The 27,027-nt window shown below is 39.9% G+C and overlaps 3 protein-coding genes across 7 annotated transcripts in view; all 3 read left to right on the top strand.

The window, feature by feature from the left end:
- LOC111326965 (uncharacterized) overlaps positions 1-27,027 on the top strand; it is a 60,074-nt gene that overhangs the window by 16,018 nt on the left and 17,029 nt on the right. For all 5 annotated transcript variants that reach the window (XM_088742762.1, XM_088742764.1, XM_088742763.1 and 2 more), the window contains 27 exons: positions 3-104; positions 4,741-4,839; positions 5,811-5,924; positions 6,018-6,122; positions 6,522-6,620; positions 6,737-6,838; positions 7,276-7,377; positions 7,500-7,598; positions 8,318-8,416; positions 8,957-9,058; positions 9,247-9,348; positions 10,263-10,361; positions 10,864-10,992; positions 11,827-11,952; positions 12,502-12,618; positions 13,038-13,136; positions 13,511-13,609; positions 14,875-14,976; positions 15,071-15,169; positions 15,529-15,630; positions 15,734-15,838; positions 16,061-16,162; positions 16,514-16,612; positions 16,828-16,968; positions 17,860-17,967; positions 19,113-19,310; positions 19,827-19,925. In XM_088742762.1, coding sequence (XP_088598888.1) covers positions 3-104; positions 4,741-4,839; positions 5,811-5,924; positions 6,018-6,122; positions 6,522-6,620; positions 6,737-6,838; positions 7,276-7,377; positions 7,500-7,598; positions 8,318-8,416; positions 8,957-9,058; positions 9,247-9,348; positions 10,263-10,361; positions 10,864-10,992; positions 11,827-11,952; positions 12,502-12,618; positions 13,038-13,136; positions 13,511-13,609; positions 14,875-14,976; positions 15,071-15,169; positions 15,529-15,630; positions 15,734-15,838; positions 16,061-16,162; positions 16,514-16,612; positions 16,828-16,968; positions 17,860-17,967; positions 19,113-19,310; positions 19,827-19,925 — 2,949 coding nt within the window. The remainder of the gene's footprint in view (positions 1-2; positions 105-4,740; positions 4,840-5,810; positions 5,925-6,017; positions 6,123-6,521; positions 6,621-6,736; positions 6,839-7,275; positions 7,378-7,499; positions 7,599-8,317; positions 8,417-8,956; positions 9,059-9,246; positions 9,349-10,262; positions 10,362-10,863; positions 10,993-11,826; positions 11,953-12,501; positions 12,619-13,037; positions 13,137-13,510; positions 13,610-14,874; positions 14,977-15,070; positions 15,170-15,528; positions 15,631-15,733; positions 15,839-16,060; positions 16,163-16,513; positions 16,613-16,827; positions 16,969-17,859; positions 17,968-19,112; positions 19,311-19,826; positions 19,926-27,027) is intronic.
- Positions 20,972-22,893, top strand: LOC148717407 (histamine H2 receptor-like). Its single transcript, XM_088742771.1, has one exon. It carries the CDS (start codon positions 21,935-21,937, stop codon positions 22,880-22,882), a length of 948 nt encoding a protein of 315 aa, XP_088598897.1. The 5' UTR covers positions 20,972-21,934; the 3' UTR covers positions 22,883-22,893.
- LOC148717406 (melanocortin receptor 5-like) lies at positions 24,712-26,646 on the top strand. Its single transcript, XM_088742772.1, has one exon. It carries the CDS (start codon positions 24,712-24,714, stop codon positions 25,648-25,650), a length of 939 nt encoding a protein of 312 aa, XP_088598898.1. The 3' UTR covers positions 25,651-26,646.

The raw sequence follows: 27,027 nt of genomic DNA, 5'->3' as shown, positions 1-27,027 counted from the left end.
AGGACAACGGCTTAACGCCATTAATGCTGGCTGCCCGTGACAACAAGTATAACATTGTGGAAAAGCTTCTTGAACTAGGCGCCGTAGTTACAGACAGGGACAAGGTAGGCGGCGAATTCCGGTCCACTTGCACTTCACTTGTTAATGCGACAAGGTTTTTCCGAACCATTTTCTTTAATTACACAAGGAGGTAATCAAAAGATTGATTTGCCATTTTGTCAGCTTTGCCGCATCAAAAAAGGTGACTCTTTTGGGCCATAGTCTAATTGGTGGAGTTTTCACGGAAAATATTTTTGGGGCACTTTTAGATGTGGGGTAAGTTATTTTCACTCCGTGAATTTCCGGATTGCTATTGACCGCACTTTTCGAACTGGCGAAGACTGTTTTTGGCCACTTCGTTCGTACAATGCGTTGTACCGACGCGGTCAATTTTTGTTTGATATTCTCGAAAATTATTATCTAAACGAAAACATGCAATAAAAGAGTTTATGTGCGTTTTAAATTGCGCTTCTCTCAAGATAAATTGTACACTCGGTCAAACTTTTCAGAATCCTAACGGAAGTCTGTTTGCAGTGTTTTAAACGAAACACGTTTTCTTTCTCAATTTTTGGGTGTTGAAATAAGAAAATGATAATAGTACCTCTCGATGTTTGCCTGCTACCTTTGTTTTGCTGTAGTTTTTTAGAAAAGAAACTTGAAATTGGATTTCCTGCATCAACACAGCTGAACTAGAGAAAAAAAGGTAAAATGCGTATCAGCTGAGTCAAAATTTAGAGGGTTCATTGGAACCTCTCGTCATTTATTCGGACAAAACAGAAGCGCACCTTGGAAAATTAGGCGCTCCTTGAATGGTTAAACATTACAATTGCAAAGGAGCGGTAAACCGCAATTTAAACCTGGTTCTTAATTTCGAACTATCAGGATCAAATATTGATGCTGCATAAATTTTTTATATCCAGCATCAAATTGTGCTCACTATGCGATCTTTCTTTTGGTAGAAAAAAATTTGCACGACAAAATGTGTTTGTGAAGGGAAAAATTTTGTCGCCTTAAATCCTTTTATGCAAGAAATTCTGAGAGACGTATTGTTTGTTGATTTTAACGCCAACAAAAATGGCCTAGGGTGATGACAAATTGGAGAGAGAGGCAGCTGATTTTTAAGACGATTGTTCATATCTTGGTAACTATAAATATTGTAGTCTTCGCGAAACTCTGTCACGTGATCTAGTCTTTTTTTTTCCTCGCAGCAATTATGACTTTGTTGAGGTTTACGAAATTGGTTCGTGATAAGATCATTTTAACTTGTATTGATCTGTCTGTGGTTTTGTTTTGCGGAAAAATATTTTACTCCCGTATATCTCTTAACACAATATTCAGTCAAGGCTTCTTTTATCTTGAGCGGAAGGTATATTTCCCCTCGTTCTTAAAGAAATATTGTTTTCAAAACGTATTCAGTTAAATACACGCAGAGTTACTTTGTTCGTGCCTTCCTCTCGCCATGAAATAAATGAATCGGTGGTTATGTAAATTTGCCTCTCATAAAATTATCTGCGAGACAGATATTTTGTTATCGAGATCGTCAATATACGGGGCAACTAAGCATGCTTAGGATTCGCCGCTTCTTTTACATCTAGGTTTCTTTGTTGAACAGTATCGCCGCATATATTTGATTTTCAATGTTTTCAAACGGTAACCACCTTGTGATCGCGTGGGAATTCCTTCCGCATCCTAAAGAACTCTGATTTCTTCCTTTTCTATTTCAAATTTCCATGTTTATCGTGCGTTATTAAGTGATTTTTTTTGCCGAGGAAAGAAATTTCCGCCTTTTGAAAAGTGAACTGTTGACAAGAAGTCATTTTAAAATCTACCATTCAAAAACGCTACAAATGATTCTGCCATGATTGTCATTTGAAAATGAAATAACAACCTCAGCCAATGTGAGCTTGGGCTCTAATTGTCTGTTAACCAAAAATATACACTTTCTGTTTATTAACTGAAACTAAGACGAGATGAAATTTTTCCAAAGTAAATAAGATAGTCATTTCTCTTATGTCAACCTTTACGCGAGAGACTTTTTTTCTGATATCAAAAAGACTATAAAGTATTCTCAAAGTTGAATACGGCTTTTCATCTTGTTTACAGTAACAATTTACGTGTCCAAAATTTGCCAGCTTGCGGTGAAATTAAACTTGCGCTCGTAATTTTATCATCTTTTTCCTGGCTATTCCATATCTTCTTGACCATCTCTCGCCCATTTTAAGACATGTATTTGTCCTTCGTATACATCTTTGGATAAAAAGAATTATCTTTATAATTACTTCTAAGTGGAATCGAGCCGAATAAGCAAATTTCATTACGCATGCTATACCATCTTCATTAAATTTATGAAGTAAGTCTTTGCTGATACGATTTCGGCCAAGAAAAGAAAAAAAAAAGATTAAAAGCCCATTTTTATCATTTTCTATATACTTGACGTTTAAGTCTTTGTCTGGTGTCTTGAATGTCAAACAAAATGATCGCTTACAATAATACAAAATCAAAGACGGAAGCGCTTGTATTTCGACAAAGTGTATTCAGAGCTAAAAGAACCTATTTTTTATTTGGAGACGTCTTCCGACATTTACTTTTACAAAATGACAGGATTCTGAGAGAGAATCGTTTTTGAACACAAATTGCTCAAGTTTTCAGTTCTTTAGTTCAAGAAAGTCAATATTAGTACCTTCGCACATTCATTGCCACCATAAACCCTTCACGAGAAGTAACTCGCAATGTCTACTGCAATTCACTGCTTCGACTATTTTTTTTTTCAACTAATTTCAAGCGTGCAAGAAAATTACGTTTTGCTTGCATATTAAAAGGTTTTTTATTCTTAAGTCTTGCTGTTGGTCAACAGAACGAATAGTTCGTGTCAAATGAGGTTTTGTTGGAGAAGACTGAACGATTTGGGGCCATAAAATATTTTAAAATGTTGTCATTGTAGGAAATTTGAGAAAGATTTTGGGTCAAGCTTCTCTAAATTGTATGCGATTCCCGTTTCCCTCTTTAGAAGAGAGGGAAATGGTGTGGAATTCTCATGGTTTCTTTCGTTTCTTTTTTAATATCGCTGGCTTTTTAAATTCAGCAATAAAAGTTCTGCAAAAATCGAGCCGGGTTAAAAATACTGCAATTCTCTCTTCGTGGGATAAATAAGAAGACAGTGAATAAAATGAGAAAGTATGAACTAAACTTTGTATTTGTTCGGCGCTCTTCATCACCGACAGTTTTTCATCTTTCCTGACAAATTCATCAGCGACACACGACACGCGCGAAGTAGTGATTTATGTAACAAAAATTATCATTCCTCGTTAAAGCTTCTGGAAGGTAATTCAGTAACTCATCGGTTGGAACATGCTCAAAGTCAACTTTGGTTAGATTATGATCCACTCTTGGTGATTGCATAGCGCCTTTAATACGGTCAAGAAATCCCCACCTCAGTGCCGTCACCCTTCGGTGATATATTTATTGACCTTCGTGTAGCCTAAAGCTCGCTTTAAACGTCGAAGTTTTCAAGTTGCAAACACGAGTACCCATTTACTTAGACCCAAGTGATAAAGATCGTTGATTGATTCAGACGTCGAATTTCATCAATCGATAATCAGTCGCTTTAGCGAAAGAGGGGAATTGCGAGAAGCAAACATAAATTATGCTGATCCATACAATTTGGCACATGAAAAGTTAAGTGTTACAATCAGGCATAAGATGCTTACAGCTGAAGGAAAGTTTCATGAGGAGCCAAAATTCGACAGATTTTATTCTTATTCTACCGTGGCAACCTACGTATTTGTGAGGGGAACCAGTCGCACGTACAAATCACGACTAGCCAGTGCAATATGACCGCAATATCCAAAAACTATACAAACACCATTTCACAGTCCAAAACTTTTCATGATTGTGCGATTTGATGGGATGAATTACGTGATAACGACTTGAAACGGTAAAAGTGTCGGTAAAATGATAAAGCGAATAATTTTTTCTCATAAGGCTTAATATCGGACTAAAAATAATCGCTAGATAATACGCAAGATAGATAATACAACAGTTTTGGAAGGATATATAGTTGAATAATAATAGATATATATACCATTGAGTCAGTTGATCACAAGAAGAATCAATATTTTTCTTTTCAACCGTCAAGAAATCTTTATTTTTAAGATCTGAAGCCCAACCATTGGTAAGAGTAAAGACTATTGTTCAGATCTATATTGCTCTCTTAGATTTACCATTCCCACCAGGCTTACAAACGACAATCAGTCTGATTCCAAGATTATAATCTAATGAACTGCACTGCATGGAACACGGAGATTCGTCACGGACTCTGAATCTTGAAAAATTTAGCACTTTACACCTTGTTATCAGTATGCAAGTTCTCCATGCTGTTCTCTATATATTTCCTGTGTTACTTATGATGGAGAATTTGTCGAACAATCAAGAGCTTCTTGAGTTCGGGATCATTTCGTTTATTCTCCTGACCTTAATGTTTGGTTCAGGGGTGATATTGTAAGGAGAAATTAGATGCTGGTCATACGTAGGAGTGAAAGGGTAACTTAAAGTTTCGAAGTTCGTTATTTGCAGTCCATTTCAATCTTCTCCATTCGCGACCATTCACTCCCTCTTTTGCTAGGTATCTACCTTTTACCGTGAACATTCAGGTCTAACAGCAAGAATCCCCCCTCAAATTTTTCTCTTTCTTTATCCTTGCAGGGGGGTCGCTCAGCTCTACATTATGCAGCATGTTCTGGCTCTGATGGTATTGTTAAACTTCTTCTCTCCAAGAAATCGGATCCGACACTTCCAGCCGGGGTAAGTAGGGGAAAATTAAAAGGAAAAGTAACTTACATACTCCATCTACCAGGGAAAGTGTTCCATAACTCGCTATTACCTTACTTGTGTCCAGATGAACCAGGAACTAGAAGTGTCAGTCTTTATGAAGAAAGAGAAATCTTAAAAATGTTAGAGAAAAATCATGGAGCAACTAAAATTAAGAACATGTGGTGAGTTGAGGCTCTACCGCATTGTTAGAAGGTGAACGGTCTAACGAATAGACAAGCCGTTCTCTTCTTGGTGTTGAGTCGGTTTTTCGTTTCATTCTAATTAGCCAGAGTAAAGATACCATCTAACTTCTGTGCCCAAGTAGACGAAATCTTTTGTGATGGATGTTACTTTACAAAGGGTGGTGTGACGGTCGGAAACAAAGTTAATTGGTCACATTCTCTCAATTTTCGCGCTTTAGTTGAAGCTTATCGATGATCCTTGTTTACTTATGTTACCAGAATGAACATCAATTCATCTTTCAAAGTAAATGAATGAATGAATTAACATTTAGATAGCGCAAATTAACATACGGATATGATCACATGCGCTTTACAATACTGTGCAGGGGACTTTACCAGACTGCCAGTGGCAGTTTACAATCAACAAAGGCGAATTTTTACAGATGCCCCCTCCCCCCAATTCCCAGTAACCAGGCCAGACCATATCACAGTAATCTCGCGATGTGCGTTCTTTAACGTCCCCTGCCTAATCAAATTATCTAATTCAGTAAAGATGCAGGAGACGGGACCTACGGTTTATTCGTCCTTATCCGAGAAGACTAGAATGTCTATGCATTTCTTGATGTTATAGAAAGGTAGCACATTCTCCTCAATTAGTTAAGACCCTGAGTGTTGGTCCGGCCGGGGCTCGAACCCTCGACCTCCCACACAACAGTCCAGCGCTCTAACCAATTGAGCTAACCGGGAGGCGGTAAACTGATTTGTTGATCTTCTTTTCAGCCAGAGGATCAACTGCCCCTGCACATGGCTTGCAGCCGACCTTCTGGAGCTCTGGAGATTGTTAAAACTCTACTTAAGGCCTCTGGAAAGGATGCCAAACTCCTCCTTGATAAGGTGAGTCTACTGAGTTTCATTGGATGCTGCTTCGAAAAACCAAAACAAAAGGAATCACAGCTGTTAATGTTCCATGTTTTCATTTTTTTCCAGAGCGGGTCAATCCCAGTGTACCTCGCGATCATGGCAGGAAATCAACAGGTAGTAAAAGAGTTACTCAGTTCCCAAGCTGAACAGCAAGTGAAGATTGCCAGAGGGGTAAGAAGTTTGAGGAAAAAATAAAGAGAGAAAAAAAAAATATGAAAATTGAAATGGTTGTTGCGACAAACCATCAGACGTTACTTCTATTTCCGAAATAACTTTGGCGGCTTGGCTCGATGTTCATATTGTTTGGTATCGCCCGCATCAATCATTGATCATCATCGTCAGTTTCGAAAGGATTTTTTCAGATTTTAGATCCAAAAAAAGAAGTACTTTGTTTAACATATTCCTTTAATTAGAAAATACGAAAGAACAAGCATAAATAGAACCCTATTTAAGTACTGTACCTCAGGCTTTTTGCTGTAAAACATGGCAGAGGGCCGTCTAAGGCCTAAGTATTTCTTCAAAGTTCACTTCCTTTTTCTTTTTTTCGGTTTCGATTGAATTGATTTTCAGATTAACGGAGACACGTTGTTGCATGCTGCTGTGCGCAAGAGGGAGATTGATATCGCAAAGATTCTTGTCGAATATGGGTGTCCTGTGGACGTCCAAAACGTAAGTGAAAAGATTCTTGTTCAGTTTCCTATTCTGGCTGATGAAGCTGAGTCCTAACTGATCTATTCCTCCTTCGTGTCTTCGCTTTGTCTTTTTTTGTCTCGTTTCCTTAACAGTCCGACGGCCAGACAGCTCTTCACATCGCTGCGTACGAAGGAGACGAAACAATGATCAAGTTTCTCCAAACAGCTCGTGCTGATGCAAACATCGCTGATTCAGTGAGTTCACGTTGTGTTGACGTTTCAATAGATATCTACGTTATAATGCATGAATTGTTCCACAAAAAGAAGAGGTTTCCGAATAGATTGGCTTTTGCAGAGCTAAAGCTCAACATTGGTTCTCAAACCAAGACTAAAAAAAAACAGTTTGAAAATAGTTCAAAAGTGAAGAAGAAAATCTAATTTGATATCAGTGCGGAAACCCGCTGCTTATGCGTAGCTCGGAAAACATATCAACGACGCTAATTCGTCAGCAGTAAAGTGCAAGCACCTTTTTCAATCATCTGATTGGCTAAAAGTGGTGATTATTAAAGGATATTTGCACAATAATTTCTCAGGAAAATATCTTGCATGTTAGCATGCCCGTTGTCGTTTCAGCATCATCAGGTAGAGGACACTTTCCACTGACAACTTTTACTTTCTTTCTGATTTGCTAGCACGACCGCACACCACTTCACCTGGCGGCTCAACGAGGTCACTCAGGGGTCGCCGAGTTCTTAGTGGATAAATTAAAAGCCAATGTAAATTTGAGAACTAAGGTATGGGTGATTAGAAGAAATGAGAAGTTCAAAACTTCCCTTTGGTACTGTTTCCTTTGCAGCTGTAACTCTGAAACTAGATGAAGCAAACTTTTTATGAATTTCACAATGCTTGTTTCCAGGATGGCAGTACACTGATGCATATAGCAGCTCAAGCGGGACATCCCGACACTGCGTTGGTGTTTCTGAAAAAGGGCGTGCCCCTCCACATGCCTAACAAGGTGAACAAATGTGTTCCTTTGGAGCATGTTGACTTGAAAAGAATAGCACTTTTAACTTTATAATTGTCATTTGACAGGTCACAGAACGAGGTTTCGTCAAACTACTTCAATCGAACCTGTATTTGGCGGCACCGTAATTAGCGGTCACCCCCTGTATTAAGCGATCAGTTGTCAAAGATCCAAATTTGTTTCCCACTATTTACTATAATCTTCACCTGTATTAAGCGAGTCCCAAAGGCCTATTTTATTGCACGGAATGGTGTAATATTTCAAATAAAATTTAATTCATTTTTATCTCCCGAAATCGATCTTGGTAGTACTAAAAAGTGATGTTTTGTAGAGTAAGTGCTCAATTATGGCATAAAATGCCATTTTTTGTTTGTTTTTTAAAATATCCCTATTCTGTGGAACTTGTATTAAGTGGATACATACTAGTGGTACTAAATGTAAATCAGCTAAGTTGTTACATTCTAATCAGTACAGCCTAACAGATACAAAGTGTATTTTGATGAAAATACTCTTGGATAGCTTGAAAGGTGTCATTATTCATAGGTCTGTTTGGTGGTTAACTGAAGGAGTGTCCATTCATCTATTTCTTTTTTTTTTTGGATAGCTTGAAAGGTGTCATTATTCATAGGTCTGTTTGGTGGCTAACTGAAGGAGTGTCCATTCATCTATTTCTTTTTTTTCTTTTTTTTTTTTTTTTTTTCATGGCGTAGGACGGTGCAGTCTGTCTTCACGCGGCAGCGAGGAAAGGTCATGTGGCAGTCGTCAGAGCTCTGTTGTCAAAGGGCGCCTCCGTGGACACGAAAACCAAAGTAAGAATCCATAACTTGCCCTCAGATTAGATTGATTTTGCCGACGCCACCGGGGCAAATCCAGAAATTTTCTATGGGGGTGGGGATGGGGATGGGGTGGTACAAACTTTGACTCAGAAGGCACACCATTTTTTCATTTCTACACCACAGCCTAGATATGCCAAGAACTATATCGGAACAAGTAAATTTCTAGTTCTTCATTTTGAGTAAAAAGCATGCGATGCTATCGTTCCAGGAATTCTGGCCCCAGGCCCAGGGGGGAAGTCCGAGCCCCCCCCCCCCCCCGAACCCTCTCCATAAATCTGCCAATGTCACATCAGTACTTCAAATAAGAATAACGAGTACATTTACATGAACACGTTTACGACGGCTTGTTTTGAGGGGATAAAAGACGCGCTCGGTTAATGGTTTGCGCGTAACATTCCCCAATCGGTTTTTTTCCAACAAACTGTCAGTCTCTTTGTAATATGCGGAAAAAACAGGGAAGGCTTTACTGAGATGATCGAACCTGATTGATTTTTTGCACTTTCTGTCAATTAGGATCAGTACACAGCTTTGCATATTGCGGTGAAGTACTGCAAACCGCAGGTTGTCCAAATCTTACTGGGATACGGGGCCAACGTTCAGCACAGAGGAGGCAAGGTGAGTTTGAACCGCTCGTACTAGTTTGACCGAAGCAAATTTCGTCAACTTAAACCTGCGATCAGATTTCCTCCATGAGCTTTGAAGTCCTCATTTTTAGATCAGAGTTACTTTTCCTTTGAGCAGTCGTCAGCTTTTTTTTGTTTTTTAGGTTGAACACAGTACTTTAGTCTTGCTTCTTATTGTAGGCCGAAGAGACACCATTGCATATCGCAGCGCGGACCAAAGATGGCGAGAAAGTAGCAGAGATGCTGATCAAGAGTGGAGCGGATGTCAATGCACCGAGTGACGTAAGAAACAGTTATTATTACACGACTCGGGTAGTCAGAGGGCCAATAACTAAAATCAACCAATCAAAATGCTCTATGGCCGGTCCAATATTCTCTAAGTATTGGACCGGGCACTGTCCCGAATGGTCCCGAATCATGATACCGCACTTGTGTCCCTTTGAACTTTAGTCGTATAATAAATCTCTTATTAACCAAGCTTGCTCGGGACCGTACTGGAAGAATATCGGCCCTCGGTTCTTTTTTGTACGGACCTCGCTGCGCTCGGTCCGTACTGTCAAGACCTCGGGCCGATATTCTCCCAGTACGGCCCTCGCGCTTGGTTAATAAGATATATTTCTTACCCTTGGATACTTGTAGTAATTCTAGGGTATGAGAAAGTGAGGGGAGTAATGGAGGGAGTGAGAGGTCTCACCCTCCTGTCTAAAAAGACTACTACATCTGTTTCCTCATAAATGTATATGTATCTCCTTAATCTTCCCTTTCTCTCTTGTGATCGTTGCAAACATTAATTTCCTTCCTCAAAACATTGTCCTCTATTTGCAATCGAACATGAGAGGGTGTCGGTACATCAAGTAACATAACAGACATTGCGGTAATGCTTATATGCAGCTAGTGGTACGATTCTCAGTTAAGAGGAGAAGCGTGACCGGGGAGGAAATGAGGTGCGGGGGAGTGGGGAGAATCCCCTCTAACTTTATCAACAGAATCCTGCCCATCTCTCTTGCATCCCATTTTTCCGTACAGACCGATTGCATCTCTCATCCACTCTCACAAGCAATGAGAGTTTACCATCCGTGACACCCCTAGCTGTATGAATTCAATGTTGTTTTCTTTTCAGTGAACTCAGTACAGTTGTTGTTTGTTGTTAGTAGTAAGGGTGGTTTTTTTTGTTTTTTGTTTTTTTTTTTTCGTAGAATGGAGAAACAGCGGTACATGTGGCCGCAAGATTTGGAAACTTAAAAATATTAAGGCTGCTTATCAACGAAAAAGCTGATGCTGCGAGGAGAGCGAAGGTAAACACCACCAATTCGTTAAAAGATTACGCTCTAAATCATGCACTTTCAAGTATCAGATCGAGAAATCGAGTAGGCCGGGTTGTTCGAGGAAAGATTTACGGTTACTCAGGATGTAAGGTGAATCGACATTAATTTGTGTGCCACCGTAACTGTCTCTTACAACCTCAGGCTGGTGATGTTTAGTAGAGTTCGACGAAAGAAAAAAATCTGAACAGTGAGTTTAGCTTGAAAGGTGACAAAAAAAACCCACCATATTCCAGGATTAGCTCTATCGTGCTCTTTATGATCACTAATCACTGATTAAGAAAGTTTAAGATAGCTTCTTTAACCATCACGCTCATTCGTAAATTCATTGAGAAAATCTGATGTTTGGTCAAGTTTCTCATCACCCCTTTGCTAGTTATTGCTTTTATCTTGTAAGGGAAAGTTACATTCTAATCACATCTGAAGGATAAAAGGGTTATTACCAACAAAGCATACATGTTTGTTTTGACGTCAGAATGGCGAATCCGCCCTCCATCACGCCATCCGGGCAGGACATCACTTGGTGCTGGAAGAATTGATTCGAGTCTTATTCCAAATGAAGTCCAAGGCTGTAGCAAAACTTGTTATCAATATGCCAACTGATGTGAGTAACAGAAAAAGTCGACGTTTTCTAGCTTAAAAGGGAAGAGAGGCCCTTTCAGTCGAGTCGTACCGTTGAGAGAGATCCAAATAGATAGATAGATAGATAGATAGATAGATAGATAGATAGATAGATAGATAGGTTAGATGACCACTCCCCAAATACGACTGAGTGAAGACATATCTGCATTATATCTCTGTTCAGAAGCTCAAATCATTATAGTTAATTATACACGACTCGGGAAGTCAGTGGCCAATAACTAAAATCAACCAATCAAAATGCTCTATTGCCGGTCAATATTCTCTCAGCATTGGACCGGGCACTGTCCCGAATGGTCCCGAATGATACCGCACTTGTGTCCCTTTGAATTTCAGTCGTGTAATAAATCTCTTATTAACCAAGCTTGCTCGGGACCGTACTGGAAGAATATCGGCCCTCGGTCTTTTTTGTACGGACCTCGCTGCGCTCGGTCTGTCAAGACCTCGGGCCGATATTCTCCCAGTACGGCCCTCGCGCTTGGTTAATAAGATATATCTATCGGAGACTTGACAAAATGGATGCTGTTTTGGTATATCAACGATTCCATCCTGAGACAGCAGCAATTCAAATTCGTCCCGATTTTCTTCTCGAAGAAGTCGTAAACTGGGTCTTAAAATCAGAGTTTGAAAAGTGAACTTTATGACTTTCACGTTCTTTTTCGATTTAGAACAATTTGTTGTCGTCAAGTCAGAACATGGCTATAGCTTGCATGTTACATCTCTGATATCTCCCACAGTCTGTTTTACTCCTAACAAACGCTGTTGTTGTTGTTTTGTTTCTTTTTTTTTTTTTTTATAGAAAGGCGAGACTCCTCTGCATTACACGGCCCAGTTATACAAAGCCAAAGTCAAAGGGAACGCTGACATAGTGATCGTTAAATTGCTTCTTGAACACGGTGCCGATTGCACAGCAGTCACGCATCAGGTGGGTTTATATTCATTTACTAGAAATAAGGGCGTCTGCTCACTCAACTGGTGACTGTGAAAACTAGTGGATAATATTTTCTGGATTCTCTGACCGCTGGATATAGGATCTGCGCAAGGTCGCAATAGGTAGAATTTCAAAGGTTTATTTCTAATAAATCGCAATATCACGGTAAAGGCAGCGTTCTCCGATCACAAGCAGTGTTACTCTCTCACAAAAGATTACTCCTTATTTATACTCTACATAATTACAAAAATCATTTCCTGTTGTCAATTAACTGATCTGGTTTGTCACCCACGAAACATGTTAGGCCCAGTACTCAACAAATAATTATATCCACGCACATGATTCGTTTGATACATTCACATCAAAAACAGTTCAAAATGCGCTATTACTAGTAGCGGTTAGTCACGCGCATGAGCATTTCACTTGCCCCCTCACGAGCTGGTGCGTTACTTGCAAAAGCACAAGCTCATTTTCGTGAACATTCGTACCTCACTTCCATACTGTGACTCTATTTGTTACTTTTATTTCTCTAATCTTTTTCAGTCCATGGAGACTCCAATCCACGAATGCGCACGCTCAGGAAATAACGATATATTGATTGCTCTGTTAGAGTCCATTCCTCCTTCCAAGCTTCAAGTCACGGTCAACAAAAGATCATCGGTAAGCCGCGTCTTGTGATCTCATTTCTGGCTACCATGTTAAAATACAGGCTAGTTAATTTTGGTTTGGGCCAATACTCAGTCCGTCAGGAAACCCTTAGTGGCGTACTTAGGTTGACAGAAATGTTTCGCAGAAACTTACGCCATAATCAATTAAGAATGAGCCTCAATAGCGAAATTGAAGAATGTGATTCATAATTATTGGGTCTTTCTTTTTTGCTCCGATGAAAATGCTTCAGCGTATTTTTGCTCTGGAAAAGGGGGAAGAAGGATGACGCTTCATACAGTAGTAACTATATTATTCCAGTCTGTTTATTTGAAACCGTCTGTGGTATTTGTCTGGAGAATCATTGATCACTATTTTAGTCAATCTAGTTTATCACTTCTCGGGACCCATACGGATTGTTTCCTTGGTTTCAGAGTGGTTCCTCTCCTCTGCTTGTTGCTTCATACAAAGGAAACGTGGAAGTTGTGCGTACGTTGCTGAAGTACCATGCCAGAGTAGATGTGTTCGATGAGGTACTCTGTTACAATTACAATGTGGAATAATCTTTCAACCTCGGTTTTTCCGTATGAGCGTTATGGCGAAATCAGAATGAACTTCTTTTGATTGTCGTGAAACAGAAACAGAAGTCCATTCGGAACAAAGGAAAACATCTTCAAGTATAAACAAAGTAAAAACAAGCATATTCATTGCAGAAAAACGCGGGTGACTAGCTCGTGAAGTGTTCTAGGTTTGGGAGGATGGTGTAATTCTTTCAAGACCAATCAGAGAGCGCGATCGGACAAAACAAAAAGCAGTTCCAGATTTACTTTTATTTACTTTTGACATCCAGGTTGAAATTGCTCTAACAGGCGCTAAGCTTGCTATTTGTGTTCTTTACTGTTATCAGTCGGGACGAGCTGCTTTACACATCTGCGCAGAACGAGGTCATCTTGAAGTGGCGAAAGAATTGCTGGAACACAAAGCTTATGTGAATGCGAAAAGCAAGGTGAGGTTACAAAGACACCCTGTAAATTATTCTGTTCATACCAAAGGTTTACAGTCAAACTAAGTGAAGCGTACCCCTTAGGATTACATTAATGATTTGATTATTTGAATACTGAACCCGCTAGTCGTTTCAGGAGCGCAATAACGAATTGAATATTTGAACATGGAACCCGCTGACCGTTTCAAGAATGCAATAATGGATTGATTATCTGAATATTGAACCCGATAGCCGTATTCGTTTTGAAAAGGCGCTAATCATTGTTTAAATCAGAAGTCCATTTCTGATTGGATTATGCGAACACGTGATGATGGATCGGAACTATTTCAACACAGCGTCAGACATGGGGGAAAGTGAGTTCGAGTGTTGTGTAGAACTTCTTGTAAATCTTGTAAATGGAATGTTATCGAGAGCTTTTTTCGCATATTTACATCTTGACGAACTTGTAGAAATTCTTGTGTGTATTCATGGTCGAAAAAAATAGTTTACGGGTGAAGCCATCGCAAGACTTTTTTCATTTCGTTAGTATTTGCGGTCGACTGTTTTCCCAGTGTTTTTACAGTACAGTTTGTTCATTTTCGGCATTCCTCGTCAAATAGAACAATCTTATTGGACTTCAGAAATGGACTTCTAATTTGAACAATGATCCGCGCCTTTTTAAAACGGATACGGCTGTCGGGTTCAATATTCAAATAATCAATTCATTGTTGCATTCTTGAAACGACTGGCGGGTTCAATATCCAAATGATCAATTCATTAATGTAATCTTGGGGGGTACGCTTCACTTAGTTTGACTGTAATATGAAGCGCTGATGGGGAGGAGCTGTTGTGACATATCCTTCTCATGACCCATCGATTTGTAAACAATGTTACCAGTACTAAGGAAGTAGCTCCAGTGGGTTTGTCGTGACAGTGACTTACGTGTGGGTATTCATCCACTCAAAGGACGTTTAACGGATAGACTCTCGCCTAAGCTCACCAACTTAAAAAATCACTGGAATGCTAATGCCCAACTTTCAACCTAGTGCATCCCCACACAAGCGTAAAGCACCTCCCTGTGCACCTTGACCTCCACAGAGGACTGAATACTTTTGAAATTCATAATCGTTTTACTACTGAAAAAGATTTCTTATCTATGGTGTTTGCAAGCCCCATGATCTTTCCTTTACTCAGGGAGAGAAAGAGCGAAGATCAAGTGGATTTATAAAAGGTGGAGGACAAGTTTAACTCGGCATTAACGTTCAAATGACGTATCTTGTGTTTTGCAGGTGGGACTCACTCCACTTCACCTGGCGGCAGAGAGCGGTCATAAAGAGTTAGTCGGTCTTCTGGTCGCTACTTACAAAGCTAGTGTGGACGCTTTGACGCTGGTGAGAGCCTTGTCTCTTTACAACAGCAAGCTGATTTTGCTCGAAAATATTTCGTAACGAACCGCTAACTCAGAGCACATCTCTATTTTGATAGGAAAAGAAGACAGCTCTTCATTTGGCTGCAGAAAAGGGCAGATTACAAGTCTGTGAACATCTTTTGGAATTAAGAGCCGACATTAGCGCGTTAGACAACGTAAGTGCCATCCATTGTCGTAAATTTCTCTTAAGTCATATCAAAACGTATCAAACACGTTGGATACATGGACTCCAGAAATAAAACTGCTTAGAAATAAAACAACTGCTTCTGGCGCCAACGCTTGAACTCATATAATAGATGCTGAACACAGGAAAGTCGTGCGCACTCAAAAACCTTGCTAAGTTTTTCCAGTCAGGAGCGAGGCGCACTGGAAAGAACTCGCCTCGCTCCAAACGTGCGCGCTGCGCTAACTTAATTTTTTTTCGCTGATTTGTTTTAACTCCTTTTAACTCGCGTTACGTATTAAGCCGACTGGAAAGCTTTTATGGACATTTTTTTTGGTGTGTTGTCCACAGAAAGGTCAAACGCCTCTTCACTACGCTGCTCAAAATGACCATTCACAAGTGGTTACGCTGTTCTTAAATCACAAACCTGGAGTCATGATGCAACAGAACGCGGTAAGAAGATAGAAGATCATATCAAGATGGTTGAGTGAGCTACTTTTTGCGATACTCCGAAACATTAATGGCTTTTCACTTCTTTCACTTTCTTGCTTTACAGGAGGGAAGCACCTGTGTGCACATTGCTGCAATGAAGGGCAGTGTGTCTGTGATAAAGGAGCTTTTGAAATTTAATCCGTCAGGAATCACAACGGCTAGAAACAAGGTAAACCAAACATTTTTAAATTGCTGGTTAACTTGAGTAAAAGCTTGCTCTCTCAACCTCGGCGAACCCAAGCCCTCCATTGACTGCAACTAGAGCTATGCCCTATGAAATGCTGTTGTAGTCAAACAAAATTTTATCATCTAACCCAAGCTCTCCGGTTTCTTGAACTGTGTCCTCTCCCTCTAAAGGCCACTGACACCTCTATATTCTGTCCCTTCATAGCGTAAATTTGCGACACCCTTGTTGCTTGCGGCCAGCGGTGGTCATAAAGTTGTTGTAGAAGTGTTGATAGATCATGGAGCTTCGGCAAGTGATGAGGATGCGGTAAGTACCAAGCCCTATCGGGTTTTTTTCTTTAACACAAATTAAAGGACGATAGTCTAAACAACCAGTAGTGGAGATTTCTAGCCTTAAGGCTGACTGTAATTTGAAATGTAGATCTGATTTGATGCAGTTTGAGAAAAGAGCATTAAAACAACGCAAAGTAGCTTCATGCATCTCCAAGTCTAATGGTGACAGCAAGTTAACCCCTTTGTTGACCTCCTTAGTTTATTGACCGTTACAAAAACGTAAAGAATGTTTTCAATGGCCAAAACGAGTACTATATGTCTTTAAATGGAAGAAATGTCTGACAATCCCTTTAAGTACAGTTCAATTCTTCTCTTTCTTGGACAGGATGGGATGACAGTTCTTCATCTTGCAGCAAGGTTTGGTCACGTGGACGTCTTAGAGGTATTGCGCGGGAAGGTTCCTTGGAGCATGGCAAGCGTCAGGGTAAAGATATAATCTTACTCTTCATTCTTGTGACCTTAATGTGCGATTCAGGGGTGATACTATAAGAAAAGTTAACCAGTGCTAGTCACTCTCAGGCGTAAAATTATCAAGCTTCTGTTCAGTAGGTGCTGTAGTTTTGAAATCCTATGCAACATTATGCATGAATGATGTTTAATTTTTTAACTTGAACCTATTCTTTTGGCATTACTTTGCAGACCGGCTTGTCCGCCCTTCACGTAGCTGCCCAGTATGGACAGATTGAAGTAGTCAGGGAAATGCTGCTGAAAGTTTCCGGTACCATCAAAAGCGAGTCTCCTGCAATGATGAACAATGTTGACAAAGGACCGCGCTCAGATGTAAGTCATTGAATAGTAACATTATTCTAAGTTTTGTTGAAGCGATTGATGTAATGAGAAATTTCAAAGAAACTGATCAGTTGAATGAAAATAGTTAGGTCAAAGTTTTCTTGCACTGTGTTTGGTCATTCTATAGTTATGCGAGAGTCAAGGGCATTCGCCATCGCCATAGATGATTATTAGAGTATAAAAGCACGGATTTGTTGACGAAGTTAGGAAAGCAATCTGATGAAGTTGTTGATGTGAAATATTTATAATTGACAAGTCAATCTGATACAAGAATTGCCAAAGACTACGGTAAAAAGAATAAAATTCCTAACAGGCTTGTCAAGTTGAGTCTACAAGGATTCACCGCAACGTGATTTCAAACCACTTTTAGTACTGACAGCATGCTTTTGTAGATTGCCTTGAAGCGGTTCCTTTCCGATCACCCTCTGTGATCAAAGGCGTTTGTGTCAGTTTAACGATTGTCATGTCTAGGCTTGTAGAAGGGATTAAGTTTCTAAAGAAACTGTGGTGCTACGTCGTTGGAGGTAACAAGGTTATTTGGTTTTATCAACTGAGTTGATATTGTAAATTGGTCAACGTACGGAGTTAAAAAGCTGACGTTTCGAGCGTTAGCATTTCGTCAGAGCGAATGACGTAGGGCTAACGCTCGAAACGTAAGCTTTTAAACTCCTTATGGTGGCCACCGACGCAGCACCACAGTTTCTTTAGAAACTTACCCCCTTCTACAAGCCAAGACATGACAATCATTAAACTGACACAAACGCCTTTGATCACAGAGGGTGATTGGAAAGGAACCGCCTGTAGTTCTGTCTCACTGATCCCTGACTGTGATCAAAGGCGTTTACTACTTCAGTCTAATTGTACTCTTATTTTTTCTCCCAGTACTGTTTCACCCCACTCCATTTGGCGGCACAATCTGGTCACGTGGGTGTTGTGCGAATACTGCTGAACTCGCCTGGGGTGCGAGTGGACACAGCTACAGCTGTACATGTGAGTTGACAAAATTTTTATGTTGTTTACGAATCCTTTATGTTCACGTCACGTTTCGCGCGCTAGACCCCGGATTGAAGAGTCTGGGTTCGAGCCTAAGCGAGCATGCGTATCATGGCGAGGAGTTGACTTGCGCTGTGAGATAACTCTGGGAAAGAGGGAGTAGTACCCTGGCCGAGTAATTGTGGTGTGTTGTTGGTCAAGACACCCTACCTTCCCTTTGCCCTCATAGTGCTTCTCTCCACTCACAACTACAAATGGGTACCACAAACTGGACAGAATGTTAGGGGGTATTATAACCCACCCATTAATTTTGGCGCGATTTTATTGGTTACTTTACGTCACGTGGTGCAAAATCACAGGACAGTTATTACGCAATAACCCCCGTCCGCGTCGATATTTGTCCTCCGATTTTTTCCGTGAAAAAGAAACATAGTCAACACAAGAGTTTCAACTTTTCCGTTCTCCTATTGACATGGAAGGTAACCAAACTCGTTTTGTTTTTGCTTGCTTGCGTCAATCACGCGCATTCGCCATCAGGTCACCACTGGCTTTTTTACTGTCTTTACGCGCAGTTTAATTGCGATGTGAAAATTAATGGGAGGGTTATAAAATAAATAAATAAAGTTCTGGCTTGCTGGTATGTCGGCTGATAATGTCCTTGGCTGAGAGATTGTCCTCAAAATTTCATATTTGCCCTCGAAGCTTCGCTTCTCGGCCAAATATTCATTTTTCGGAAAATCTCTCAGCCGCGGACATTATCAGCCGACATACCAGCCGCCCGAAGGGGTTTATTTACTAACTAAGCGATCAACTAGCAGCCCATGGGTGGGGGGGGGGGAGGGGGGCTTAAACTCTGAGTCACTTTGCGCCTCGAAAACCAGGTTACGCTCCTCATGGCTTGTGATCAAGCTTTTTTTGTTGCATAACGACAGGTCATGCATGGTATTGGATGAGAACGAGAGTTTATTTGGAGCATTTTTTGCTTCCAGGTGGAAGTGTAATTCATTGTAAATGCTCATCGATGTGCTAAAACCGGCGAAATTAAACCATTTTGTTAGTGGCTATTCTTCGATGTTCTTTATTAAATTGGGTTGAATTGCTTCGTAAAATTAAAGCACACTCTCTCGATTTTGTTTAACAAGGGCTCCATTCCTCTTCACTTGGCGGCGGAGAATGGCCACTCTGAGGTTGTCAGTATTCTCTTAAGCAAGTCAACCCTACAGCTCCACGTTAAGGACAAACTTGGCCGAACGGCCATGCATTTGGCTGCCGCCAATGGACATCGGGAACTGATCTCTCAGCTTATTGGACAAGGAGCCGATATCAACGCGCCGGATGAGGTATCTCTTTTTAAAAAAAAGACTGTTTATTCGTGAAATTACAATGTCAAGTGAATACGATGTGGTAGCTTTTATATGATTGTTGACTTAGTAGCAATTCATCCCTGGTTATTGAAAATGTTTGCGTTTGAAATACAACTTTTCCTTTCAGTTCCAATAATTATTTAGAACAATATGCGATGCGTTCGAGACAAGACAAAATCGATCTAACTCCAGATTATCGAGTCCAATCAACAAAAAAAATTCCTAGAAGCCTGGAGAGAGACTTGCACATAAGATTTTTCAGATCTTTTTCACGAATACTTCACCTTAAGTGACTTAAGTGAAGGAAAATGCTCTTAAGTTAGACTGGCCTGTTCACCATAAGAGCCGATGATGTGGAAGACTTGAATCCTGTCCGCTTAACCCTCTGCAGTTTTTTATATGAGAGGCTTTCCCTTGTCGCCATATATTAGTTATGGCACTGTTGGTGAGAATTTACGCCGCAACTTATTCATGTCATCCCCTTCTTTTAAGAATGGTTACGCACCAATGCATATGGCAGCTGAAGCTGGCCACGTTGAAGTCGTCAAACTTCTGGTGGAGTCTGGGGCGTCACCAAGAGCGGAATCTCAAGTAAGCGAAGGTCTCTTTTCAAATGCTCACGATGGTCGATTACAGTTTTCGTGTCCTTGTATGGCAACATTTACTATAAATTCGTCACAATTTAAGATTATAATAGATCCTCCACGTGGACCTTGAGTCGATAAGTTAATTGAGTTAAATTTAGGTAAATTATACGAGTAGCCAAGGTTTGCGCTCTGTTTTGCAAAGGCACAGTCGTTGTGGTCATAGATTACATGTTATTTCTTATCCAAAGACTGAAATCTGTGTTGTGCTAAGAAATATAAATACCCGAGTTTGAGCGAGGTTGAAAATTTTCTCAACCAAGCAAATTCGGGTCAATTAGTGATAAATTTGCCTTTTCAGATCAAGAAAACTTCCAAGTTTTTTCTTGATATATTTTTCTTTGCCGTGACAACTAAAGAGCAACTTTGCCTCATTTATCCAACCTCAACAGAATGACAATTTTTCATAGTTTGCTCGTTGTCAATATTGCATTAGGCCATTCGGTGAAATTTGCTCCTAGTTAGCGGACGAGCTTCATACATGACCTTTGGACTTGTAAACCGACTTCCCCACACTTTCCGTGTATTATGCAATTTTTACGCATTTCCTTCGCAATCTCAGCTTGAAAAAGCACTTCAAAGCTTTCTATCAGGCTGATAAACAGGTTCACCAAGGAATAACTGGCATTAAAGATCCCGTCCGAAAACTGAGCAGGTGATTCGCCAGATCAGGAATAAATTCTTCAGTCACGTAGCCTAGATTGCTTTTTATGTCTTTTTCAAGGGAAACACGCACCACTCTGATGTTGTCCTGTCGTACATGCAAAAATCGACTTTCTTTTATTGCCACTTTTACGACTTTCACTTTTATGTACATTTTAGTTCTGCTAGATTTTTTATCCATACTGGATACAATACTACTGTATTCAAAAAAAGATAACGACACGAGAGGCGCGAATTGCTGTATTGATCAAATAATTTGGCAGCGTAATAGATTATTTTGACTTTGGAGATATTTTGCTGAAGAAATCGCCATGTGTGTGTTGCAATATTTGTTTTTGTTTTTGTTTTCATATTTGAATTTAGCCATGCAGAGCTAAAAGTTATTAGTAAAGAGCTAAAAGCTGCCAACGTTTGGATCAAACTGGCGTCATGGGGAATAGAGGTTTTTTTTCTTTTACTCTCTGCCCACACAACCTACATCTTTAGTTTAATTCGAAGCTGATAACGCTGCAATTTCCAATAATCTCAAATTAAGGAAACCAAATGAACCGTACAGTGGAAGTTTTGACGAGAGGTAATTATTCAACTGCTAAAGCAACACACTGAAGTACACTACCCTCACGAATGGTAATTCGAGAGCCTGTCAGTAGAACCTTTGAGCAGCGATCGTTCATTAACTGAAACTAAAAACAAATTATGGCCAAACGCCCGATGTGGGCGAAAACGATACTATCTCTCGCACGTAAGATATTTTTCTTTTGGAATAAGACAATTAGAAAGTATATATTTGTCTTTGGCAGATACTGATGGCTTAAAATTCAATATTTTGGTTTAAAAACTAATATTATGCGAGTTCTTCGATATTCTAAACTTGAATTTTTGACAGCGAAACTGCACGTCAGAGAATATTTCATTCAACTTTCAGGACGTGCTCCGATAATTAGACAGTAGTAATCAGATGCTAATTACGAGATTTTGAAAACCGCTTGGGTTACTGATCACACAAGGTAATTTTTTTTTCAGCTGTGGTTTTTAATTTATTTTTTTGGTTGTCCGCGGCGATCTAATCGATGATTCTTTTAAGGGAGTTAACTTAAATTTCCCAAAGAAGCGAGCTTTCAGTGAACGCACATGTTTGGTTTTGGTCTTTTATTTGACGTTTTTGACGTATGGGTGGTATATTCATCACGTTCAATGACGCAGTGATATTATAAAGTTAAAGACCAACAGAACGCCATCTTGCGCCGTCTTCAAACTTCCACCACTGTCACATAAACTACTCAGTACAACGTCATGAAAAAGCCACTGTGCGACGCTTTGTTTCTATATCATGCCACGACTACCGAAGATGATTTGAATCCGGGACCGTTTTACATCGTTAATTGCGTGTTTGTCCCCATTCTATCGATTACAGCGATTATCTTCAACAGCGTCACTATTCAAGCGATCAGAAAGACGCCGGCCTTGTCACGGAGTCTACGAACACTGCTTCTTAGCCTTGCGATCTCAGACCTTGGGGTTGGTTTATTGGTCCAGCCTTTCTATTTCTGGCTGCTTGTCAAGAAGTCACAACAAGGCGGCGCTGGCAATTCGTCTGTCGCTACGTGCACTGCGTTTGTGTATCTGGCGAGCGTTTTTTCCACGGGGTCGTTTTTGGGTGTGACCATTCTGAGTTTTGATAGGTTCATGGCTGTCTATCTCCACCTTCGATACCAAGAATTTGTGACTCACAATCGTGTCGTTTCTGTGGTGATTTCCAATTGGGTGTTAAGTGCTGCTGTCTCCACAATAGTTGCTGTGCGAATCCCTCAGAGGATTCCATACGTGATTCTTGGCGTTTTAGGAATATTTTGTCTTCTCTCTATAGCTTTTCTCTATTTCAAGATTTACTTAAGTGTGCGATACCATCAGAAACAAATTCATTGCCTCCAAGTACAACAAGAGGCTGCAAATGTTGCAAACGTCAAAAAATCAGCAATTGGCTCTTTCTACGTGTATCTTGTGTTTTCTCTTTGCTATTTGCCTCAGTTCTCCAGTTTTGTCATTATTGCAGTGTCAGGATTTAGCACCGCTGTAAAGACATTTTCGATCTCCTCCATAACTCTTGTATTTCTCAATTCGTCCTTGAACCCCTTTATTTACTGCTGGAAAATGAGACACATTCGACATGCTATGATAGACATACTGCGAAATTTGTGCCAAAGTAATTGTCGTATCCAGTCTGAGGGTGAAAATGTGTAAAGGAGAAAAATATTGTGCCATAAGTTTGGTTAAGAAATATATCTTACTAACCAAGCGCGAGGGCCGTACTGGGAGAATATCGGCCCGAGGTCTTGACAGTACGGACCGAGCGCAGCGAGGTCCGTACAATAAAGATTGAGGGCCGATATTCTTCCAGTACGGTCCCGAGCAAGCTTGGTTAATAAGAGATTTATTATACGACTGAAGTTCAAAGGGACACAAGTGCGGTATCATTCGGGACCATTCGGGACAGTGCCCGGTCCAATACTTAGAGAATATTGGACCGGCAATTGAGCATTTTGATTGGTTGATTTTAGTTATTAGCCCTCTGACTGCCCGAGTCGTGTAATAAGTATCTTTCTTGAACTCGTAAGAGAGTGTGAAGGTGAAGGTTACAAATAAGCCTTGAAATGTTCTCCGCAATTTAACCAAACAGGCATAAATCAAAGGATACAGCCAACTAGCCGAGGGTTTTGATCATCATCATCATCATTATCATCATCATCATCTTTATTTGACTTATTTTAACAATTAAAAAATAGTTAATTACAGCGATAACAGTTAGAAGGCGAGGAGACCCAAGAAGCCACCAGGCTTATGGGAGAGCCACCTCACTTACAACAATAAATTAAGTAAAGAAAAAGTGCTGCGAATGTGCGGCTTGGCCAATTCAGTGATTATTTAAGTAAAAACTCTTGCAATTTCGCTTTAAAGCTGAGAAAGTTTGACGAACGAGTGACTGAAATAGGGAGAGAGTTCCAAATTTTAGGACCTTGGTAGAGAATTGAAAACTGCTTGACATTTGATCTTTTTCCATAAGCGGTTGTCTATGGTGTTATGGGCAGCTGTTCCCGAAAAAGGGCCGTGACGTAACACCAAACTATACAGTACGGATTTTTTATGGCTTCGCAAAAGGATGAATTATTCGTATGCTAATCTAAGTTGGATGATGAAATCGAAGGTCGCCGAAAAGATTTTGGTCATTTGGAAGAAAACAGAACGAAAGGCAAAATCTACCAGTGTTTTTAAGTGAATTCAGTGTTGCTGGGTTGCGATTGGCGATTCGTGCGTTTGGCGATTGAAATGCATGGTAATTATTTCAGTCTCTTTTTGGAGTAAAAGATGTAGAACCATGGCTGTAGTGATCCATCGAACAACAGGTGCTGGAAAGCAAGGAAACTGTTGAGGAGCCAATGAACTCCGTACCACTTCAGTTCCGTATAATGCGACAGCCCCTATCGAGTAATCTTGCGTGCTGTGCCCAACTTGGAGTGCATTTCATTGAGTATCGTAAAGTTCCTAGAGGCATTGTTTAGGCGGTTACAAAAGTGCTGTTTTTCAAGGAGGTTAAAGGGAATATATTTATACTCGATAAATAGCGATATGTGTGTTGGAGGTCTAATAATTACTGCGAAATACATGGCAAAATGTTTAGAAAGTTTGACTATAGTGCAAATAATATTGTTTGCTTTATTAGCGGAATTGGGAGACTGAGATTCGTTTAATAAAAAGCGGCAAACTTCACTCCATCAGCCTCCAATCTATTGTTGCACTCCATAAACCAATCCGAAACCACAGGTCTTGTAAAGGATATCATAAGAATGATTAAATGCTCACTGAACTAACGTTTTCCGATGACAATCTGTAAATTAAAATTTATTTGCCTATCAATGGGGTGAAAAGTGCTAATGCTCTAGTATTCCTGCAAACACCAATAGGAACAATTTGTGGAAGTGCAGTTTTACAGCTTCTTAGATAACCTTCCGTGCACCCAGAAAATCAACAGTAATTCGTGAACGAACACCTGGTAGAATCATCCAAGATCGAACATGAAAAATCCACTCTGCAACGAGGTTTTGTTAGTACAACCGTTAAGAACTGAAGTTGTCGACTCATATTCATGGTTTATTGCTAATTGTATTTTAAATGTTTTTCTGTCCCTTACCGCCGTAATCTTCAACACGGTCACAATACAAGCGCTGAGAAAAACTTCATCGTTGCCAGAAACTCTAAAAACATTTCTCCTGAGCTTGGCTGTCTCTGATCTTGGTGTTGGTTTTCTTGTCCAGCCATTACTCGTCGTGTTACTTTTCAACTGGTTTCGAATGAGTGCAGAAAACAGTCCAACATGTGCGTTGTATACCGCATTTACGCTTTTCGGCACCTTAAATTTAGCGGCCTCTTTTTTTGGTGTTTTAGCCTTGAGTATAGACAGATTTTTGGCCATTTATCTTCATCTGAGATATAAGGAACTTCTGACTCCCAGGCTTGTTGTTTTTACTGTGGTTGTATTGTGGGTATTCTGTGCAACTCTTTCCTTCGGGAGATTATTTATCCATTCGAGTATTGCTGGAGCAGTTCTTGCCAGTATGGGCATCATATGCCTCGTCACCTCAGCCATATTGTATTGCAAGGTTTACTTAGTCGTTCGACGTCATAAAAAACAAATTCAGGCTCTACAGATACGACCAAAAACACTGAATACCGAAATGACCGTAAATCTTGCAAGTGGCATAAAGGCAGCACTTGGTACATTCCACGTTTATCTGGTGTTTTTGATCTGCTACTTGCCATTGCTTTGTATCTTTCTTGCCACGCCAAATTCTGGTCGAACAAACGCCACTCTGCAGGAAAAGAAGTTTGCAATGTGTTCATGGACCTTGGTATTTCTTAACTCATCCTTAAACCCCATCATTTATTGCTGGAAGATGAGGCACATTCGACGCGCCATCATAGACACACTGCGTAATTTTGTACCCCAGTTATAGCTAAAGCAATTTCGTAACAAGACACAAGACTGTGTGAGAATAATATGATGGATCCTTTCGAAAATGGCTAGAAATGACCTTAATCAAACATTTAACCACACAGAAAAATTATCCTAGTATCTAAATCAATCAAAGGATTACAGTATACTGTTATTCCAGCTGAGGAAATGTTTTCAGTCGAAATTCTCCAAAAACATCGAAGACATTTATTACCTCCAGGGGTCTACTTTGTTAAACCTCCTTGTCAATCAAAATGACAGCGGCTATGAAAAATTATTTCAGCCCGGCATTCCTTCTGTCTAATATTTTTACCTTTCTTTAATTCTCAATGCGTACAATTTGGACCATTTTCTCTCTGAGTTGTTAGCTCTTTCAAAAAATTTCAAAACTCGGTAACTTTGGAGGGGTACTTTTTCTTGGAAAAGATTTCTTTCCAATGGTTCCTGAAAACAGTTCGTGTTGAAATCACACTTCACCGTTTATTCTTATGCGAGAAATCTATAAATTTTAAAGAAAAATAGTTACATTTTAGTTTTCGATGGAAATCTCATTTGCACTATTCAGAATCGTTTCTGCCAACAATTTACACTCAAGCAACCGATCTATAATTTTAAAGAATTTTTATTTTCGCCGTCAGTGAAATAATTAAAGTCGTTAATCTAGCACGATATTTAGACTCAAATTTACTTCAGGAATGTACAAAATATTGAACTCAAGGATTTTTAATCCTCTTTTTATGATTCGGAGCGGTCATTGCTGTTTCGTAATTGCACTATAAAACCCACTGAATGTGCATTCGCAACCGACTTACTTTGCTCTAGATATACACCTGTCGTGAGTTAGTAAATTTTGCGAGTTACTTGTGCGTCCTTGACACCCTAATATCAGTATACGTCTTTTCTTTACCCTTCTCTACACATTTCATTTGCGACTGACAAAGAGAATTTGTTTAACAATCAAGAGCTTTTTTAGTTGGTGATCATTTCCCTTATTCTCATCACCTTTCTGTGTGATTCAGGGGGGTGATATTGTTATCAGGGGGGTGATATTGTTAGAAACAAGCCGCTAGTCAGATTGAAGGCATGACTAATTCTGGAAGAGGAAACTTGATAAAGGGACTCTCCTATAGGCTGTTCTTTAAGAGTTTAACCTTGATGTTCACGGCAACAGCAAGCGGCAGAAATGAACTCTGGTTAACGTGACTTTCAAAGTGATAAAGGCTGTGAAAAATACAGCAGATATAGATTTGATGTAATAAAACTGCCGAAAGAGGGTAAAAAAATTTCCTTTTTTTTTTGTTTGCCTGAAACATCATGGTCTGCATACAGCTGTTTCATTTCCTTTTTCACCTTGTTATACAGAGAGGTAGGGTGCATG

The sequence above is a fragment of the Stylophora pistillata genome, chromosome 13, assembly GCF_964205215.1.
Source record: "Stylophora pistillata chromosome 13, jaStyPist1.2, whole genome shotgun sequence".
NCBI lineage: Eukaryota > Metazoa > Cnidaria > Anthozoa > Scleractinia > Pocilloporidae > Stylophora > Stylophora pistillata.
The sequence above is the reverse complement of the archived record's forward strand: the minus strand, read 5'-3'. Positions and strand labels throughout refer to the sequence as shown.

Excerpts from the sequence above, each read along its gene's own strand:
- LOC148717406 (XM_088742772.1), top strand. The coding sequence starts at position 24,712 with ATGAAAAATCCACTCTGCAACGAGGTTTTGTTAGTACAACCGTTAAGA.
- LOC148717407 (XM_088742771.1), top strand. The coding sequence starts at position 21,935 with ATGAAAAAGCCACTGTGCGACGCTTTGTTTCTATATCATGCCACGACT.